At 37.6% G+C, this 22,951-nt stretch overlaps 1 protein-coding gene across 3 annotated transcripts in view; it reads right to left on the reverse strand.

The window, feature by feature from the left end:
• The window catches only part of itprid1 (ITPR interacting domain containing 1), a 141,260-nt gene that overhangs the window by 19,717 nt on the left and 98,592 nt on the right, over window positions 1-22,951 (reverse strand). For 2 of the 3 annotated variants that reach the window (XM_028803839.2, XM_051929360.1), the window contains exons 15-17: window positions 19,875-20,165; window positions 15,227-15,301; window positions 14,144-14,305 (exon numbers count right to left, since the gene is read on the reverse strand). In XM_028803839.2, the coding sequence (XP_028659672.2) occupies window positions 15,254-15,301; window positions 19,875-20,165 (339 nt within the window). In that variant the 3' untranslated portion in view covers window positions 14,144-14,305; window positions 15,227-15,253. Of the gene's footprint in view, window positions 1-14,143; window positions 14,306-15,226; window positions 15,302-19,874; window positions 20,166-22,951 lie in introns of those variants that run through there. The other variant, XM_051929361.1, reaches the window with a different exon arrangement.

The following is a 22,951-nucleotide window of genomic DNA, read 5'->3' on the forward strand; positions in this document are numbered from 1 at the left end:
TGTGTTCACATATAATTTAGTTGCCAAACATGACACAATCTCTGTCATCATGCTTGCTGATAACACAACAGTAGCAGGTCTGGTTAATAACAATGATGAGGCAGATTACAGGTGGAGAAAGTTGAACCTCTTACAGAATGATGCAGTAACAGCAATCTGTCCATTAACAGCAGTAAAATGAAGCAGTTGATTGAAGACTTTAGGAGACCGAGAAGAGTCATGTACTAATGGACATTCATGCAGATACTGTAGTTAAAGTGAGTGGCCTTAAGTTTTTAGATCACCAAGGATCTTTCATGGCCACTCAATGCCACATTTCCTTGTTAAAAGCTAAGAATGTTAATCCGACTCTTGGATCTTCATTAACCACAATATATGTATAGTGAGGAATATAGTGACAAGCTACATCACAGGCATTTATGGGATCTGCATAGTTGCAGTCCACAGCATTATTAAAGCATCCCAGTTCATCAGTGAAGCCACACTCCCATTAATAAAGGACAAGAGATCCTGAAAGAAAGCTATTTGTATCAGCTCAGACCCCACAAATTTTGAGTTTGATTCCCTGCCATCCAGCATTTATCATTTAATTCTGTACTAGCTGTCTTGCAAAAAATTCCCAGCTCATTATATTGTTTAATTCCATACAACCATCTGCTTGAACTATAACCAGGATATCATTATGTATGAATATCTTGTTCGATGTTACTGACCATTCTGCATTTAAGTTACTTATACTACCTGGGTGCTGTTTGATTTTTTTTTTTTACTATGTGTTACATGATTATATTTATTATTAATATTTTTTCAGTTGGTTTTGATGCCCTTTTTATATTTTTTATATTATTTAACACTATTGCTATATAGCAGCATGGCAGTCTAGTGGTTACTGCTATGTCATAGTACCAGTTGCTAAATTGTTGCTTAATTTTTGATGTTTCTACAGGAGCAGAAGTAGGGAAAATTTTCCATTTTTTTCTAAAGTAAAATGACAATAATTTGACTCAGTATTTGAGTTTTCAATTAGAATAGCCAGCATTTCTGCAATAATTAAAAAAAAGAGCTTAAATGATTGGGATCCCTGATTTATCCATCCATCCATCTATCCATTATCCATCCATCCATCCATCCATTTTCCAACCCGCTATATTCCTAACTACAGGGTCACGGGGGTCTGCTGGAGCCAATCCCAGCCAACACAGGGCACAAGGCAGGAACCAATCCCGGGCAGGGTGCCAACCCACCGCAGTGCCTGATTTATTCCTCTGCTAAAATTAAAATAATGGAAACTACCACTGGCTGTAAGTATAGTGTCAAGATGAAAATATTTGATTATATTCCCCAGAACTAAACAATGTCGCTATGCATTGATCTGTCTTTTATGAAACCTCATTGTGTATCATTAATTATTTGATTTTTTTTTTTTTAAATACATGCCATTTACCTAATTCTGGGGTCTTCATCTGTTTTTGGAATCAAAACAATTAGACCTTACCTCATAGTCAGTGGAAGCTCTAAACTTTCTGAAATTTATTTGGATAAAGGAGCTGTGGACATGGTGCAGTCAGTGATCAATTGTTTAAGAATGTCAGAATTTAACCACACATTAATTCTAAACTTAACTAACTTGCTTAAGTCAAAACATATATTTATAAAAACAGGATACATTGTACACAATAGGTTGCATAACTTTTGGTTATTACAGAAATTGCTCAAATGACAATTGCATTGATGGTTGTCAAACTTGCTGGTTGATCTAATCCTTTATCGTTCAGTTCTTTTATAATATTAGCATTATCAAAAAATACATTTTCATTTAGGATTACATTATAATGTCTTTAAGTTTTTTCTGAAATAGCAAAAAGAATGTTTCATTTCTAAAACAGAAAAGATTTAGTGTCCATCCATTCATTTTTTTTTTTACAAACTATTTCTTTTCCAGAACAACCATTACACTAATTGCAGTATCTACAGAGTAGATGGTTCCATGGCATAATTAAAAATTATTTCCCTATTGTTTGGACCAAAACTTTACATTAGATTCACTAAAATGAGTTTCTTGTCAATTCAAAAAATAAATAAATAACATGTGGGTTCTTGTAAAAGAGAAAAATTGCCTTTCTATTTATTTTATTGTTGAGACCCTCACTTTAAATTAAACAAAAAGTAACACTGAATTAAATAAGCATTGAAGAAATATAAAAAAGCTACAGGTTTTCAATTAAACCCATTATTACTGTTCTATTTATAAAACATGAACATAAGGCAATGTTTCTTTTATGGGCACCCACAGAGGGGAGAAAGGGGGCAGGCGAAAGCCACTTAAAATGTTTTGTTTCAGCACTGCTGTTTTTACATTAATGGATTTAGGTTGAAATTACTTTGGCAAAAGTATTAATCATACTGCATTTTCAACTTTTAATCTATATTGTGGGCTTTCACTACTTAACTCTACACCAACCCTTCCTGTTTGTTCTTGTTCTATCCAAAGGTTATTCTGTTATATTTGCATCCAAAGTTCACTATCCAAATTGAAACACCCATTCTGAATCTGCTTCAGCAAGATGTTTAAATTGCCCATCCACTCAGAAAATATAAAGAACACAGCACAGTCTATTCATAGGATTTGCTATGTGTTCTATTGCTATTTAAAAGTGCTTTTCATGTTTCGCTATTATTGTGCCCCCTTATTAAATTAAAAATGTTTACAAAGAAAGTGGACAAGAAGAGTGTAACTGCCTCCATCCTACCATCCCCTCCTACCAAGTGCAGTTCAGTTTTTCTGTCGGCATAAGTAACCATTCTTTTTAAATTTTATTTTGCTAAGTGTTATCCACTCATTATGTGCTTTAAATGTTCATTTATATCGCAATACATATCCATTCCATTGTAGGAGAAAATATAATTTGTTTCAGAAAGTGATTAAAATTGTTGTGTTTACTTTTTTACTGCAACTAAACATGCACACTACTGAGACTATGAGGTGTTAAACAAGTAGGTCATTGAGGACTTATATTATGTAGAAATTCTTGACAGCAAAAAAGGTGTTTCCATTTGTGTATATACATCACTAGTTGTGTGTGGTGTTCAGGACAATAAACAACCTGAAGACTCCCTAGAAGTTTTACTGTATTCGTGAATTTGAAGAGGCATCAGCTAACTCTTAAGAATTACACAATGCAGAGGATGTGGATCCACCATCTGCTTGTTGCCCCACTGGCTTTCGTAAGAAGACACTGGTGATACCATATCTTAGCCGTATCACTGGCATACAAATCCTATTAATCTTTGTCTCGAGAAAATACCTCCGGATAGACAATGTTTTTAGTGAAAACGTCAAGTCTTACCCTGTGTTGCTGAGCTGTTGCTGAGCTGCTGCATTTGCTTCATTTCGGCATTGTGTCTCTTCATCTGTGTCAATGGCATGACATCGTCATTGTGCGGCACTGTTTTCTGTACACAGGTCTTTCGTAGTGAGAAGTGAGGAGCATGCAAGCACAGAAAAAAACTTAAAGTTTATGCATGCACCATCTAGTGGATATGGTTGGGCGTGAGCAGCGCAGACTACTCCATAAACACACAGGTCTTTTATTTATATATGTCTAATTAATCCGGTCAATAATCGACTTCCGGGCAATTAACTTTGTCAAAGTTAATAAAAAATTATAGGCACATCTGCAGTCTTCAATTGCTTTCAACCCCCTTTTGACATGTAAATGTCAGACTTTGGACTTGCAAACCTACAACAATTTTTCTTGGTATTTGACAATCCTTTGTTATTATAATAAAATTACATGTAGCAGTTTGCAGAGTGGAGTCATGAAAAATAGAAACAAATGACTGAGGACAAACACGTTACATGCATGTTTTTTTGGGTGTGCATGATGTGTTAACCTAACTAATGTTACTGTGCATAAGAATGAACTGCAAAAGTTTTAATTAGAGAGAAGAATGGGAAGTTAAACGTATGCTAAAATTTAACACATTACAACTAGGGAATCCATTCCTGGGCTCCCAATTACCGGGAGCCGGGGATTCCCGGACATTTTTCATTCCCGCTGTAATTCCCGGGAAAACGGGAACAGCCAAGCTCGCATATATAGTGTGTAAAAGTGTAAAAATCGATCAAGAAATAACAGAGTTATAATTGAAAATAATTAAGGTGGCGCCATTGCTACAGCTTGCACTTCATCAGACAACAGCTTTGAACAGCAACTTGAAATTGCAATGTGTCAGTCTGTTGCATCTGCATTATCTGTGCCAAGAAACTTGCCATCACAGAATGATGACAAGAAACTGGATTCATCAGTAAAAGCTGAAATGGCGGTGTTTCAGAGCAACGGCAAGCGCGGGCATTGTTTAGAACAAGTGTATCAGTATCTGATGATTGTGCCGCCTACTTCAGTGGAGGCAGAGCTTGCTTTCTCAGCGGCTGGCGTACTTCTGCATGAAGGTGCGCTCTTGCCTGGACGACCACATGCTTGACATGTTAATAATAATAATAATAAATTACATTTATATAGCGCTTTTCTCAGTACTCAAAGCGCTATCCACACAGGGATGAACCGAAACCACAATCTTCCACAATCTCCTTACTGCAAAGCAGCAGCACTACCACTGTGCCACCTGTGAGGATGTTGTGCTTTCTGCGCTCTTATTACCGCAACTAAAGATACATGTACTTATATGACAGCATGAACTGTTGTAGATAAGGTTAGTCTTTTATTTGTGTCAACATATTGCAGTAGTTTTATTAAAAATAAGTGTTGGTCATTCTAAAACCGTTCACATGTGAGATGCCCGTGCACTGTGTCATCCCCAGGAGCCCAGGAATGAAATGCGGGATTGCCGAATTCCTGGGAATGGATAAACCCGTCCGGGAATGGATTCCCTAATTACAACATGGTTTGAATAGAGACAAGATATGAGGACTGTTTGCATCTCTCGGACTGACACGGACAACCTGTCTACAGACCCACATTGTATTGAAAAATTCATCAAAAACATCAAAGGACTTTGTTAAACAGTTATCTTATCCAAAAGGTCTTGACTATGCATTGTCTTCCTCTCTTGCTAAATGAATCTTTGCCTGAAGAGGTCTATTCAGTTTTTACATTTAAGATGTCTCACTTAAAGATTTTCCAATGTTGTATCTGTCCTAGTGTCTATATAAACACAGGGAACTCCAGTTTCTGCATTACATCTTGCCTGAAGAAGGGGCCTGAGTTGTCTCAAAAGCTTGCATATTGTAACCTCTTTAGTTAGCCAATAAAAGGTGTCATTTTGCTTGACTTCTCACTACATTTAAATAAGAATAAAATAATTTCTACATCTGTTCAAACAGCAGGGATTTAACTGTCATATAATCAAGGTGGGTTACTACCTCTATTGAATACACCCCCACCAGACATTATATAGTCACAAGTTATGAACATCACATAAACAAATGATAAATCAGGTATAGGAATTTAAGTAGGAAAAGGTGCCAACGTTTGTATTGGGTCAACTTCATCTGACTTTTTTGTTTGTTTGCTTGTGTATTACAATCCATATTACTAACCGAGAATGGTAAACCAGATGGACGCAGGGACATCCGGCCATGGGCCGAAGCCGCAAAAGACGTACTGCGCAAGCGCCCCCACAAAACCCCCCTTCCAAGCAACGGAAACCGGATGCAAAGCAACGTAAAATATGAAATGAGGCGCCCATAGCACACAGAAAAAAGGAGTCAGACGCGAAACGGAACACACACAAAGAAGAGAATTGAGACCCACGACACACAAATGAGGCAACGCCCCCTAGCACAAAAAAAAAAAAAAGAAGTCAGACACGAGCGCCACACAAACCCATTGGACACAAAACGGGACAGACTACGGACATAGCACACGAAACATACACAAAAAGCAGGATTCGGACCCACGACCACACTAACATAAATAAGAAATGAGGCACAAAGCACCATTACTAAACGAACCGTCCGTATTAAATATACGTCATCTGAACACATTCAAATTATGCAGCATAGGTCGATCTCATTACACTGATGCACTATTAACCGAACAGTGAGTGCGATCCTCCTTATTACTTATCCATATTTATAACGCTGAAGAACAAAGAAGTCATGAATTCACGCTCACGGATACAAAACGATACGGCTCGAGTGACGGGACCAAACACACGAATGCGCATGAAAAAAAACAATACATGTCGGTCGACTAACCGACATACAAAAACGGGCAAGGCTCAATACAAACAATGACCGCCGTAAACTGCAACGGGCTTCTCACACAGCACAGGCAAATCGATTACGGCTCCAGAATAGCACGTCCCAATTCCTGCACATACAACGACGTGCCTCTCAAACGGCACAGGCAAAACATTCACGTGAAGGACATCAACGACAGACACCTGCTAAACGCTTGCGCCAGTTAGCTGACAACGTGTTCAATAATGAGTCCACTATTCATGAAAATTCATTGGGATTAATAAATGTCATTTGCAATCATTGTCATTCACTTAACTTCCCTGAAGAAACAACTGGCAATACAAGTAATGAATTTACACGTTATTGTCAAAAGGGTCACATTTGACGGCCTCCTTTTCATTCATATCCTGCATATCTACAGAAGCTTCTAACTGACGAAGTACCTGAAAGTAAAAACTTTATGAACTGCATTAGATCCTACAATAGTTCATTTGCTTTTGCATCTAATGGCATCCACTCACTTACTCAACACCATTGATAAACTTCTACAAACGTTGATGATCCATAATATTCCCTTTGGAGGAAAGGTACTTTTATTAGGAGGAGATTTTACACGGTGCTTAGCTATTGTTTCACATGTCATGCGCTCGGCTATTCTTCAGTCCACCTTAAAATATGCAGACAATTGGCATTGCTTTCAAAACAGTTACGGAGATATTTGGAACAACAATCTCATTACACCAAATACCCCTTTTAACACAACGAACTATATTCTGTCCAAAAAATATTAATGTTGATCACATTAATAACCAGGTCATTTCATTACTTCCTGGAGTGGCACAGCTCGGACCCACGACCACACTAACATAAATAAGAAATGAGACACAAAGCCCCATTACTGAACGAACCGTCCGTATTAAATATACATCATCTGAACACATTCAAATTATGCAGCATAGGTCGATCTCATTACACTGATGCACTATTAACCGTTCAACCACAGAAAAGGCTCCATATTAACAGAGAGTACGATCCTCCTTATTACTTATCCATATTTCTAACGCTGAAGAACAAACAAGTCATGAATTCACGCTCACGGGTACAAAACGATACGGCTCGAGTGACGGGACCAAACACACGAACCCGCATGAAAAAAAACAATACATGTCGGACGACTAACCGACATACAAAAACGGGCAAGGCTCAATACAAACAATTAACGGCGTAAACTGCAACGGGCTTCTCACACAGCACAGGCAAATCGATTACGGCTCCAGAATAGCACGTCCCAATTCCTGCACATACAACGACGCGCCTCTCAAACGGCACAGACAAAACATTCACGTGAAGGACATCAACGCCAGACACCTGCTAAACGCTTGTGCCAGTTAGCTGATAACGCGTTCAATAATGAGTCCACTATTCATGAAAATTCATTGGGATTAATAAATGTCATTTGCAATCATTGTCATTCACTTAACTTCCCTGAAGAAACAACTGGCAATACAAGTAATGAATTTACACGTTATTGTCAAAAGGGTCACATTTGACTGCCTCCTTTACATTCATATCCTGCATATCTACAGAAGCTTCTAACTGACGAAGTACCTGAAAGTAAAAACTTTATGAACTGCATTACATCCTACAATAGTTCATTTGCTTTTGCATCTAATGGCATCCAGTCACTTACTCAATACCATTCATAAACTTCTACAAACGTTGATGAATAATAATATTCCCTTTGGAAGAAAGGTACTTTTATTAGGAGGAGATTTTACACAGTGCTTAGCTATTGTTCCACATGCCATGCGCTCGGCTATTCTTCAATCCACCTTAAAATACGAAGACAATTGGCATTGCTTTCAAAAGAGTTCCGGAGATATTTGGAACAACAATCTCATTACACCAAATACCCCTTTTAACACAACGAACTATATTATGTCCAAAAAATATTAATGTTGATCACATTAATAACCAGGTAATTTCAGTACTTCCTGGAGTGGCACAGCTCTTTCTAAGCTCTGACAAAGTTGACTCTGATGACGACAATGACCATCTTAATTTCCCCTTAGAATATTTGAACACTATTAACCCAGCCGAATTACCACAACACAATCTTAGACTTAAAAATGGAACAATAATCACGCTATTAAGAAACCTTAACACTAAACAGGGTTTATGCAATGGTACATGTTTAGTCGTCAACACCATGACACACAATGTTATTAAAGCAAAACTTCTTACAGAATCACATGCTAACAATACTGTTCTAATTCCTACAATTACCTTACAACTTCTGACCTGGAATTACCTTTTACACTTAAATGGCGACAGTTCCCCATTAGACCTGCCTTGACCATGACCATCAACAAATCACAAGGACAAACCATAGACAAAGTTGGCATCTACCTCTCTGAGCCCGTTTTTGGACATAGACAACTTTATTTGCTTCCTATATGCGTCATCTACACCTTCACACTATGCTATATCTCATTCATACATCACGCTCTTTGTAAATTCACAACACCAGGGGTTGGCGAGCGAAGCGAGCAGGGGGCGGAGCCCCCTAGTGAATGCAAGAAAACAGAGGAGTGCAACATCACATCTGCTGGGATTCAACTTTTATTTTGATACTGAAGTTAACGAACATCAATTAAGAATTTTAATAGGCTAATGCCACTTTGATGATATGTAATTGAGTGTTTTAGGGTTAAGAAAACTAAAAGACCAGAAAGGTGTCCTTCATTTGGGTTTGCCTTTGTTGTATGCGTCTTTTCTCCTGCAGTCGCCTTGTTGTCTGCCTTGCTGTTGGTAGCTCACGTCTGTGTTTGTTACTCCACATTACTGTACTGCACATTGATGTTAAAGCTGCTAGAAGCGGTCATACCAGCCCTCTCTTGACTAGGTCATTCTCATTGATCTCAACTGTAGTATTTGCATCTTATTCAAATCATTGTTTTATTTACTTTTTTTAAATGTCTGGTACAGCTTTATTTTTTTTCTTTTATTTACTTTTCTTTTTGCTGCAGTACTGGGATCTTATTTTGAATGACTGTCTATTTTCTGTTTTGCAGGTTGGTAACACATTAAATTTACACTCTTGTAAGGGAAACCTAATGACACAACTTCTCTAATCATGTCCCAGTTATGTCAACCAGCTAGGACTTATAATTTTCTCTTATAAATGCTTTTTATTTATATCTGATTGGACAGGTTTATTATCCCAAGGATCGAAGTGGGTCAGAGGTGTGTGCTGGATAGCACCTGTAAGCGCCCGTGCTAGAGATGAAAACGTGGACTTTTCCTGTTATTAGCCATTTTTTTCTTTCACATATGCTAAGGCTGCTTTGCAAACTAGGCCACAGGGTGCACACCCAGATCACCCTGATGGTACATCCAGCCATGTATATTATTATAGTCTTTATTCAGCTTCACAATCTTAGCATTAGATCGTTTCGATTGGAATATAATATCACTAACTGAAAAGCTTCCTGTAAAAAATGCATTTTAAAATTTAGAAATTAGATGACATTTGGGGTTATTTTCTAATACTGCTGTTAAATATTGTGACACTAGAGGGCACTGTCGCCCCTCAAACCCCACAGACAAACGTCCAGGACACCAAGTAAAAGTACTAGAAATAATCTTAATTTCTTCTTTTCTTTGATATGGTGCCACAGTGCACCGCTACTACCACAATAAAAAATAAATCAATAATTACAAATACAATAAATCCTCTCCTCTCAGCACCTCTGTCACACTCCCTCCCAACAACGGCTCAGCTTGCTGGGTCTCGCATAGTCCTTTATATAGTCCTTGACCCGGAAGTGCTCCTGTCCTTCAGTCCATGTGATTCAATAGCACTTCCGGGTCAGATGAAGACTTATATTTTTCTTCAGCCTGGAAGTACTTCTGTTCTTCCGTCCCCGTGACTTGGGAGTACTTCCGGGCTATAGGGAAAATAAAAATCCCTGTGTCTCCCTGCAGTGTCACATGGTGGCACCCACTGTCCCCAGCAGGGTTGTGAATTCAAACTCCATCTCCCATTTCACTCTGAGTCCCTCTTTCTTGTACGGTACCAGTAACATTTACCTGTACCACCGAATTAACCATTTTGGGAAGCTCCCGACCAAATCGCCGCAGGTACTCTTCCACCCGTTTCAAAGCCAGCTGCTCCCAGCTCCTCCATTATCTTCTTAATTGAAGACATAATCTGTAAGAAACTTTGCACGGGCTGGATCAGCTTTTCCAGCTCCCGCATGTCAATGTTATTACTTGAATCGGCCGGAGGTAGGCTCGAGCCATCATCAGCCCTATCTCCCGGCCGTGAGCCAATGAGCACGCCCGTTTCTGGGGCATGCTCGGTTGGGTTTCGCAAGGGCGGCTGGGAATTGGAGTTCTGGAATGTGGCTAATGGCCAACCGTGCTCTGCCTGTTTTAATTTAGCAGCGAATCCATCAGTCATGTCCCAGACCTCCTTACCTTTATGTGGGGTGAGCGATGCCTTGCTTGCCTCCCCCTTCCCCTTCGGAAAGTCCAAGTCCGTCATTTCGTGTGCAAAGTAGGACACAGCAGGACATGGACCTTCTCCTTCCCACAATTCCTTGGGGCAGATCACATGTGTCTTTCTGGCAAATTGTAGGCGGAAGTCTTCAGCGCTTAAACGAGTTGTGGAAAGCGCACTACCGTCTTTGGGATTATCTTCTACATCCCGAAGAATCTCTGGATGATTTACAAGGTATGGGCACGCGACAAAGTGCATTACTTTGAAAATGTTCTTCATCCCTTCCCCCGGCACATACCTCGTCTTGGACGCCATCATCCGGAACTTCCACCTGATACGCGTAGCCACTCCTTATCTTGTCTTGAGTGCAGGCAACGTTGAGCGTTTGACTTCCCCTTTTGATGTCAGTCTGCTTTGTCTTTTTCTTCCCCATGATGGACTGGTAAATGGGTTTGATGGGTTCCTGCGTGTTGTGACGCTGTCTTGCGGGTTGTGTGCACAGAATATTTTTTCCCAGGTTTTCTGCCAAACAAATGGCCAGAAAATCCTGCTGACTATGCCACTGTGACACTAGAGGGCGCTGTCGCTCTTCAAACCCCGCAGACAAATGTCCAGGACACCAAGTAAAAGTACTAGAAATAATTTTAATTTCTTTTCTTTGATATGGTGCCACAGTGCACCGCTACTACCACAATAAACAATAAATCAATAATTACAAATACAATAAATCCTCCTCTCCTCCCAGCAGCTCCGTCACACTCCCTGCCAACTCCGGCTCAGCTTGCTGGGTCTAACATAGTCCTTTATATAGTCCTTGACCTGGAAGTGTTCCTGTTTTTCAGTCCATGTGATTCAATAGCACTTCCAAGTCAGATGAAGACTTATATTTTTCTTCAGCCTGGAAGTACTTCTGTTCTTCCGTCCCCGTGACTTGGGAGTACTTCTGGGCTATAGGGAAAATAAAAATTCCTGTGTCTCCCTGCAGTATCACATGGTGGCACCCACTGTCCCCAGCAGGGTTGTGAATTCAAACTCCATCTCCCATGATGCCCTGCGGGAATCCAGGGCACCTCTGTGCTGCAGGGAGGACTCCATCTAGCATCCTGGATGTTTCGGCTGGGATAAGCTACCGGCCATCTATCACAATATCAATCACATTTCTTATCAGTTATATTGGTCTCTATGAATATTAATCAATTTTGTGGTTCACAGAAAATTTTGACCCATCTGTGCAAACTTTTCTGCGGACCCCCATGCTTCCTTTTATAAGATATCAGTTTAAGTATCTATTTTTGCTATGCAAAGAAATAAAATTTTTTGGAAAGTGAAAATATTCGCATTAAAAGATCATTTGAATGGATCATTAAAGCACCATTAATAAAGTTGGCTGAAAGTCTAAATATGCTTACTGAGCTGCTTCTCTGGCTAGTTTTATTTGTGGCCTAATGCCTGCTCTCAACTTCCTATTCACCAGTAGCAAACACTCAGCAAAGTTTACATTCAGCTTCCATACACACTGTGGAGAGTTTTATCAGTCGTCAAAGTTCATCTCTGAAATGTCTCACTAGAAATTGATTGACAATGCCTGTCTTTCTCTTTTTTCCTCACCCTGTGAACCTTTGGACTTGTTAGACCATTGTGGAGAAAATGTCAGAATCGGTAAAACTCTCTCTTGTGTACTTTAATTTCCTTGATCTTTGAGCCCATTTAGTTTCAATTTCTAGCGCCACATGTAATGTTCTAACTCCATCACTGTATATGAATTGCAGTCCTTAACTGAACTCATCTGAGTGAGGTTGTGGATGCATACTGGGGACTTTGTCGTGAACTGGCATCCAATCAGGGCAGGGTTTTGCCTTGCATGGAGTGCTACAGGATGGCACCACCACCACCTCCCATCTCACTTCTCCTTGAGAACCAGGCTTGAGCCAATGTGTATAAATCGTGTTGTGCAGGTTCAAAGGTATGTGAATGTCTGCAGTATTCTGTGAAAAAAATAATAATAACATAGGCACACTTTATACCATTTTGAAGCTTGGTTCAATGCTACCATTGTACTACTTCTGACCAGACAAAGCGTGGTATGTTATACCTTATACATTTTTTGAGAAAAAAGTATATTCCAAATAAAAAACAGGCATGATAGAAAGGGAAGATACAACTTTCCTGGTCCCCTTAAGAACATTTTGGAGACAATTTGAACCAGCGTTCTAGGTGCAGGAGGCCAGATGAAAGTGAACAAAAGCTCTCTGACAAGGAACTAGTTGAACCCAGGATTAAAGCAGTTGCGTTGCTGTCAGCAAAATAAAGCTGGCATCTTTTCTGAGTAAAAATTAAAATCATTAAGCAAGCTTCTGTTTCCCACATACATGAACTGGGTTGATATTTTGGCTCAGTTACAGACTGTGCAGAGTTCTACCCATGAATATTTGGCACTCCTGTTTCTGCCCTCATCCTAAGAACAGGCTGGTTAGGTACACTTTCAAATTTAAATTTTTTGGGTGCAAGTGAGGAGGAGTGTGTGCATGGGAATACCTTGCGATGGACTGGCATCCCATTCCAGATAGCTTTCTGCAAGGGATGCGGTACAATTTCATGACATAACACTGTTAATCATTAACACAATATTGCAGAATCTCACCCAGTGTTGCTCTAATGAACCAGAGGAAAAAAAAATGCAAAAATTCAATATTCTTTTATCTATTCAAACAACCTTACCCTGCTCCATGAACAATGTACTGTTTAACACAAATCATTTTAAGTTATACCTGTGCTAGACTGTCATGCTTTATACCTTTTCAGGGAATTATAAAAATGTAAAGCAGTGTCTGCTTTTCCATTCCTACCAAGTAACATTTTCATTTGCGTGTTTTCTTTCATTTAAACTTGAAAAAGGTATGTACATGCACATTTTAAATAAAATGTGAAGCATTCATGTGAAATCCCCAGTACCTGTTACACTTTCAAATCTGAGCTCAGAATTGAAAAAGCTAAAGCCTCTCAAGTGGTGGTGTGTCATGATAAATGACCCGACCCGAACTGTGCCACTTGAAGTACAGATTCATACATCATGGTGGCTTGTAGGACTTCTTCATGGCAAGAAATAAAATGACACCAGTATATAAGTAACAAAGAATATTTTCTTAATAATAATAATCTTTATATTTATATAGCACTTTTCTCACTACTCAAAGAGCTCTCTACACAGGGAATACCTGGGATGTGAACCCGTGATCTCCTTGTTCTTGGCAGCAGTGCTACCACTTCACAGATATTGCTTGTCTCGGTCAAATAAAAACACATTTTAAGTGTCAAAGACTGAGCTTAAATATATTTCACGTTATACTGGAAAGTGAGAAGCAAAAAATACAAATGTGCTGTTAGCTGATATTCCAATATTTTACCATTATGTTGGTAAATATCTGAATAACTACACAAACATTATGTTTCGAGGTAATAGATAGAACATAATTTTAATATAATTCAGTATAATACATGAATTACAGGCAATCCAAAAACAACATCACTGATCTTCTGCACGTCTGCAGACCCTTTGGCTCAGTAGTGCCTAGGAATTGTAGTCTTCTTGAATATACCTGCATCAAAAAAGAAAAAAATTCCCACATTAAATAGTTTCATAAACTATATTAATTCACATCTACTGAATATACATTTCTAACATAAAAACAAGACACAGTTAAGAAATGCCTTTTCATTGAAATATAGTGTGGGCACTTGTGGCAGCATTTCTTCTTCAAAGATTAACTAATCCAAAAATCTATAATGTAAAAATATGTCTCCTTATAATCGCTTCAACAATAAATTTTCACTTAAGTTATTTGTTAATTTTAATTGTAATTCATCTTAATGATCATGGAAAAAATGGAAAAGCTTTATTTTATATATATATAGTGCCGCATGAGCACTGGCGGAAGGAATTCCAGGGACACCCGGAGTACTTCCAGATGATCATACGAGACTTCCGCCACACCAAGAAGTGCCACCGGATGGTCGCCAGAGAGCACCTGGAGCACATCCAGGTGATTATAAAAGAGTCCGCCTCCCACGAGTCGATGAGCCTGAGTCGGGAGGAGGAGGACTACGCTTGCTGGGAGGAGTGGTGGTGCAAAGAAAGGAAGAGTGTTTGTGCTTGTGTGCTTTATTGGTGGGTGTTGGGACTGTGTTGTGCCTATGGGTCACAATAAAAGTAAAATAAAAATAAAAGAAAATAAAAGTTTCTTGGTTTATTTTAACGTGCCTCTGGTGTGAGTTTGTGTCAGGTCAGGCACCAATATAGAGCCTTTGTTACAATATATATAAAAACTCCTGAAGTATCATGAAAGGCTTTATTGCAATTAGAATTTAAAAAACAGTATTTTTCCAATATAAAAATATATCTTAAAACTTAACATGTTTGGTAACATGATCTTGCATGTGTAAACAAAATGTGTGTATTATCACCAATATCAGTAAATAAAAAAATAAATTATTGGGTTTGATAATTCGTAACACTTTACCTCAATCCAGACGCATTCTTCTCCATTTCATTCTGGTGTGTCATTGGAGAATGACTGTCTAAGGGAATCCCTGATCTTGAACAATAAAAATAAACAGAATTTTTGGGAAATTGAAAAAAGGATTATAAAAAATGTAAAATATATCATATAGAAAACTGAAAGTGGTTAGTTAGCTAGCTGATGAAATACAAAGGTTGACCACAAGAGGGCAATACTGTCAGTTCAAGAGATGGTCTGCTCACATTTATTAAGGCAAATACAACAGACCCTCAATTACAATTTACAGCATATGCTGTAGGAATGCTCACCTAAAACTATGCTATGTGTATAAATATATAAAGATAGAAAGATTATGTTTATGTTTTGAGTTAATGTTACTTTTCTTTTTTTTACATATTATATTTTTTCACTTTTAAAGAAATTAATCCTTTTTTCATTTAATTATACTGTATACTCGGGATATAAATTGAGTGTGCTTAATAAAACAAAAAAAAGAAATAGTGTGTATATGGATGTATATTTTATGAGACATATACAGTTGTGTCAAACTCCGATCCTGGAGGGCCACGGTGGCTGACGGTTTTCATTCCTGCCCCTTTTTACTTAGTAACTCATTACTGCTGCTAATAAAACTGGCATCTTTTGCCTGAATTTTAACTGACTTGCTTTTTCAGATTCTGCACCATTCATTTTTTCATTGTTTCTTTTTTCCTTATTTGGTAGCAAAACAATAATGAGATGCAAAATGAGCCAACAGATAACCCAGTAAACTCCAGGGTTTCAAACAGTCCTGGAGGGAGGCCACTATTTTCATGCCAGCCAATCTCATATTTAACTGTTATGTTACATGTTTATTTAATTATTTGGCTTCTTATTCCTCACATTCTACAACACCAGACATTTTCAAAAGTGTTCATATGTGGCTTCTGCGATCACCATCTAAATGTTTTATGGACTACCACAGCAGACGAGTATCTCTCAGGTACTTTTTTCTTTTTAAATATTTTACTTAATGATAGTCACAGGTGCAAAAGGGATCAAGTTAGCCTGGTATTCTGTTAGTCTACTTTGAATCTCATTACTGTTAGACTGCTGGTTAAAGAAAAATGAAACAATTATAAGGGGAGTCAGTTAAAACCAAGGTATCAAACTGTGATGCATTAGCACTAGTAATCGGTTATTAATATTGGCTAGAATGAAAACCTGCTGTTCTCCTCCAAGATCTGAGTATGACACCCCTGATGTTGTTATTGTCCTGTCATTTTTAATTATTATATTCTGCAATAGAAATAGTTGTAACTATTAAAAAAACTCTCTGGAATTGCATCCCCTTGTTGTAGGATTCCACACTCTTGATCACTAGCAGGCAGCAGGTGTTCTATGCCAGGACTGAGTCTACACACTGAGAAAGTTTATAGACATGTTCTTCACAACAGTACACTCTGTGGTCTCCTTTTTGAAAGCAGTGCCCTGGGAGATACACCACACTTTATAAAGATACTGTGTTTCATTTGTCTGGAAGAAAATTCTACATACAATATTAAACATTCAGCATTATCGCTTTTTCACTTATTTTTTCATTTAGCAATGCACTATCAAAAGGTTTGAATATCTAGTGAAGATTTAGCCATTTAACTGAACATGTTATCTGAAATGACTTCAAACCCTCAAAAATATATATTATGAAGTTTCCAGTGCAGACTCCTGGGGAGTGGGAAGACAGAAATAGGTGAGACCAGGGATACGGAGCACCTACTGGCTATGGATTAAAGAGAAGTTCGTTGGTACTGCAAGGAGTCAAGGGTGACAAGGATAATGATGAAAATGAGGTAGAATGAAGGCCATAATCAACAGCAAAAAGTTCAAACTTTTTTTTTCTACTTTACTGTCCAATGTTAGTGTTGAGCAAAACACTTTGTGCAAAACTGAATTTACAATTGAGTTTCACTTTGCAAAAAATTCATGAAACAAATTGTCTTTCATGATCAACAAAAGTTTTGTCTTTAACACAGGAAGAAAGGTTTTCAGTTCCTGTCTCAAACTGTTTTCCTGCACTAATTCTGCTTGCATCTGCCTAATATTTAGTGTTTAAATAAAGTTTGTTACTGAATACAAAGATCCTGGACACATTTTCTATTATATGTAGACAGGTTGTTGTGCCGTGAAACACGTGCTGTGTTTGTTCTGGTAGTAAAATGCCCACTTTTGCCAAATATGATGGCAATTTTGATGATAGCAGTCCTAAAGACTGACAAACATATAAAATATAGGCTGGTATTTACAGTATACTGGTATACTGGTATTTAGAGTTCTACTTTAGTTGACAGGTTCCATGTGTAACTGTCAGAGACAGAAATGGAAACTGGTACATTCCTCCACTGACTGTGTATTTCGCTGTGTTTCTGTGTTGAAAATATGCAGAATGCCAAATTTTTAAAAAAATGCTTTACGCTCTTCCATGGTGATGTGAACGACGGTCATAGAATATACAGTAACTGATTTTACTGGAGTACTGAGGCTTACTTGAGTTTCAAAGCAGCAGAAAAAATGCAAATAAATAGAAATGTGAATAAGGCTTTACAAAATATTTGTTCCTGTTTTCACCCCAAAACACCTTTAAGATCTCCACAACATAATTCTTCTTACTTTCAAGTTTCGCAAAACTATATGCAAAATGAAACTCAAATGTATCATTAATCAGTGCCTGATATTTACTTTGCTATTTACTTACTTTATACTGTCATGTGTACATAAATGGAAGAAATAACACAATATATCTGCTGAACATCTGACATCTGAGCACACCCACATATGACTCCTCCCTATCGCACATCCCAGCACAAGAGTTTGATGCTTAACATTGCTGGAATATAATATGTGACCCTGGAGTGATTTTCAGAATGTTGAATTATGTTAGTATTTGTCATTTAACAGTTGCCTTCTTTTTTTTTTTAGCATGACTCCCTTACACCTTGTGATGTTTTACATAATATCTCACAAATCATGGAAAGGTCCGATTTTGATCTTACAATCTGATTTCATTAGCTAAAATACAGTCACGTTACACCCTCTAACATTCTATTTGTGAATTTCCCATTGGGATTAATAAAGTATCTATCTATCTATCTATCTATCTATCTATCTATCTATCTATCTATCTATCTATCTGTCTGTCTGTCTGTCTGTCTGTCTGTCTGTCTGTCTGTCTGTCTGTCTGTCTGTCTGTCTGTCTATTTTGAGACAACATAATTTGTATTATTCATATGTTGTATGCTCCAAGAGTCCACATATGAATAGCTAAGTTCAGTATCTGTGTTATGTGTACCTGACTGATGATTAGACTGGACTTTTCCATGCCTCCCATATCTCTATTTCTCCCTGACAAAAACTGGTACTGTAGCCATAAATACATTCAAAGAAGTCTATTCTTTGAATTGGCTAATGGCCTTTTATTTTCAGTTCCCATTTATTGAATTGAAGATCGACTTGTTTTTACTTCATGACTCCAACATTTCATTTTTAATATTTTTTTTGTTTGGAAATATCCCTGTCAAAACCCTGCTGCCCTCTTTGTGGAAACTGCCTGACATGATTGATATGCATCACTAGTTTGCATCTAAGTATAGCTTAATTCTTAGGAACTGTTAAATGCAAAAATCACAATAAAAATTAAAATCACCCAACATCAATAACTGTGCATAATGGGGAGTAAAGGAAGGCATCATTCTACCCTTTCACTTCCCCTTTTTGCTTACTATGTTATTCTCTTCCTTTATCTGTACACTTCTGCTTTATATACTTTGCACTTCAAAGCTGGACAAAGCAAGACAAAGCACGACAGTGATTGCAACTGAATCTCACACACAACTGCAGGCATAAGACAAAGACATACACATATACCACTATTGTACATTTAAAGGCTTAAATTGGGAAAAATGTTAGTGGCATCCTAAACCAGATTTGTAAATTATAATTTTGAATGACCCACAAAAGATGTAAGCATTTTTCAAATTCTACTCCAAAATAGTGTCAGCATGTACCAGTAGCAACTCTGGACAGAATTTCAGCTCTTTGAATACAGCCGAAGCAGCTAAGCCAGATTGGTTTCTACAATTCACAGTTTTTGGGCTTAATGGAAACTGAAGTGCCAGGAGAAAAAACCTATGTGGAAAGGGAAAGAATGCAGGCAGTTTCAAGGCTGGGATCTAAAATTTGTCTCAAGAGCTGAGATCCATTTTGCCAAACTAAACAGTGAAGAAGAAGAAGAATTGCATTTTATCTCTGTTCTTAAAGTAACATAGCTGTCTAAATAATGAAACCAGTCTTCAGTTTAATATGAAAATTTTGAAATGAAACACCTTAATATAATTTTTACTAAAGACTAATATTGATTGAAAATGTGTGCGTTGTAATGTGACATTAATTAAACATGGTGGATATTTGGGAATATGAATGTACATTTTAATCGGAATGGTTGCCATAGTTGTACATTTTTGTTTAACAAGAAAAAAACATTATACTCTACAAAACATATATTGTGACTTTTTGTTTGAGGTGTTTGCATTGCCTTTGCAAAATCTTCACAATCTTAAGAGCTATATAAATAGTGTTACATCAAAACTAATACAAAAAGTTTGCATTCACTTACAGAATGTAGGAATCCAATGAAGTCAAGCTTTTCTGGAGGATTTGACTTTCTGCTTGTTGCCTTAGACTCTTCTTGGCTAGTCTCAGGTGCTGGTATGTCAGAGCATGGGTCTTTTACGTCAGGCAAGTCACAGGAGTTTTCAGCAGGAGTCCCGTTCAGCAGGTGGCATTGTATTGCAATGCTCTTCCCTGAAGTTTGCACTGAATTAGCAGCACTTTGATGTGTTTCTTCACCTTTTATGTGTAGCTCTTTCAACAAATACGATTGCTCTTCAAGTAGCCTTTGAAGTTGCTGTCAGATACAAACAGATAGAATCAAACAGCACGTATGTGTCATTTTTAAATGCAAAACTTTCATTTGATTAGCAAGTGTCTATTGTCAGGGTTGTTATACTCTTGAGCGGTTTGAGAGTTCAGGCAAATCCTTTATTACACACAGGAGGAGTGATCAGACATTTTGGCATGCCACTATACTGTATGCTTATTTTTTGTAATGTTGGATAAGTTGTAATGAAGCTTAATTAATCATTTAGAAAAAGTGTAGCCAAGTTAATTTGATTTTTTTTTACTTTTTATAAGCTTTTGATAAACTTCCCCAAAATCAGTTCTCTTTTCATATGTACACTTTTCAGTAAATGGATAATTCATAATTAATTATGAGAAGAACAATTTGCACAAAACCGAACTCTGGATTTCACTTTGTCATTGACACAGCAAGAAAGCCATTTAGTTCCTGTGTGAAACAATTTACATGCATTAATTCTGCATTCATCTGCCTGTAATTTAGTCTTTAAATAAAGATCTGGCCCTGGAATAACCATTAAGCAAAATAATCACCTGCTGAGGGCACCAAGGGAAAGGGGGGCAACACAGTTTTTTTCCTTAGCTATCAGGCCCTTGACTCTTTCACTTTCACACTTGACTTTAGTCAATTTTTTTGTAATGTTTCTTATCTGCTGTATTCAACTTTAATCTGCATTGTTGGAAATTGTTTTCTTTGGCATGGAGAATGACTAAAGTTTAAAATTTTCTTATGAAGGTGTTGTCAAATATCACATTTGCTTTTGTCTCATGGCATAAGCATTTCGCTTGTTGAATGTAAACACAGCTGGCTTGGTCTGGCTAGCATTTAACTAATTTGTATAATGGACACTTCATTTCTTTATATTATAATTTACTGATTTCTTTCACATAAACTAGGAATGTTTTAATCTTTTATTTCACCATCAGCACTTTTTGAGTCTAAATCTCTTGTCAGTAAGCAATGGAAAAGCCAGAAGTGTGAGGGGGGCTTTAGGGAGCATAATTCCGTTTTTTCTACCATAAAACACCATTAAAAGCTCCAAAAACTCTTTTTAGTGAATCACCTGCCAAACTAATTTTATTGTCAGTTTCAAAACTCTATGCAAATCAGAACTTGCCAGTTTCGCTCATCATTATCCATAATGTTTCTTCCCTTGTTGGTGTGGGGCATTAGTTAATGCTGCCTCCCATGAGCAAACACATCTGCTCTTTCTGTTAGGGTGCCAGACTCTGTGTGAAATCTGAAGGAGGAAGGCATGGTTCACAAGCTCTATATAACTCTATATACTTTTGACTTAATGGGAGTATCTTGTTTTTTTTTAATAAACACTAGGGGGCTCTGCCCCCTGCTCACTTCGCTCGCCAACCCCCAGAAGGGCACTACGCGCTAGCCACTTCACAGCTCTGCCACTCGCATATGGGGAAACGGATGTACAATTTAAACATATTGTTATTTTCATGGGAATTGTTACATATGTATAATAGAACTAACTATTTTACATTACAGTGAGTAATTAACCATAGTAAAAAATAGTAAAACATAACAAATTGAAAGAAAATTATGTTTGATGTTGCGCACCATCACCACCAACTGTTTCAGCATAGTCTACTGATACGCATGTAACCAATTTGATGTGTAACCAATCATGAATTTTCACGTTAATTCTTTTGACTTCATCGTTTCTCGGTGCTAGGATTGCCCATGTACTCATTTCTTCTCTTGATAATCCTTCGGGATGAAATTCTTCAATAAGATTTGGGCATAATAAGTCTTCTTTTATTGGGAACTTAAAGTGAGGGAAATGTAAAAATTTATAAGAGCTGAGAGCACAGAAACTATGTCTGACAAAAGTATTCACACCAATGAGAGGTGAGAGGACCGTGGGCCGTTAACCAGAAATGATTGAGAGGAAGGCGGGACCCTGTCTACCAACTTTAAAAAATCTCTTGGCAATGCTCTCGTCTAATCTAGATTTTCTTTTATAATAGAGAGATAATGCTTTTTTTCAAATCTGTATAGTTATTGTATGATATAATTGATTATTTCGAAGGCCAGCATATTTGAATGTTACCACACAATGTTTCAGGATCCATGGTGTGGTGTAATGGCATATCCTCAGCATTTTCTATTTGTTATTTTCTATCAATATGAAAAATTATTTTGTGTTTTTATTTTAGTAGAAAATGGATAAGAACCAGTTTTTTGTGTGATCTCCCTGTTTCTTTTTCCTACGTAAGTTATGGTGATATATTGTTCCTAAACATAAAATGTGTAAATTGGGTTTAGCATCCATGTAAATGTAATATAGGGAATAGTTTAATATAATGTTTATTTTAGGTAAATAAGAGATATTGCATGAAGTCTGTAGTTGAGGAGCTTTATTTTTTCCTGCTGTATAAGGAATAAATTGACAGACACAGTCTATCTGCCTTTTCTTTCCACACCACATACAACACAGAGGGCAAACAGAATGTAGTGCACCACAAAAGCACCCATATAACGGGAAAGAACCATAATGGGGAGACACAGACCTTGTGCAAACGTAAGGGTTCCCTCAGATTTGTTTTTCATTGCTGATCATAGTCTACCTATCTATTGATAGATATAAAATTGCAAAATGCAACGAGTTAACAAATGTGTTGAATCAGGGACAACAAATGGCACATTCCAATGTGGTGAGCATCTGGATAGAGAAGTCACAACCTCAATGTCATGTCTACTTGGGGTGAAAATTGTAACCAGGTTAATGAAGCAGCATTCTCAGACAGACATTA

The sequence above is a fragment of the Erpetoichthys calabaricus genome, chromosome 6, assembly GCF_900747795.2.
Source record: "Erpetoichthys calabaricus chromosome 6, fErpCal1.3, whole genome shotgun sequence".
Taxonomy (NCBI): Eukaryota; Metazoa; Chordata; class Cladistia; order Polypteriformes; family Polypteridae; genus Erpetoichthys; species Erpetoichthys calabaricus.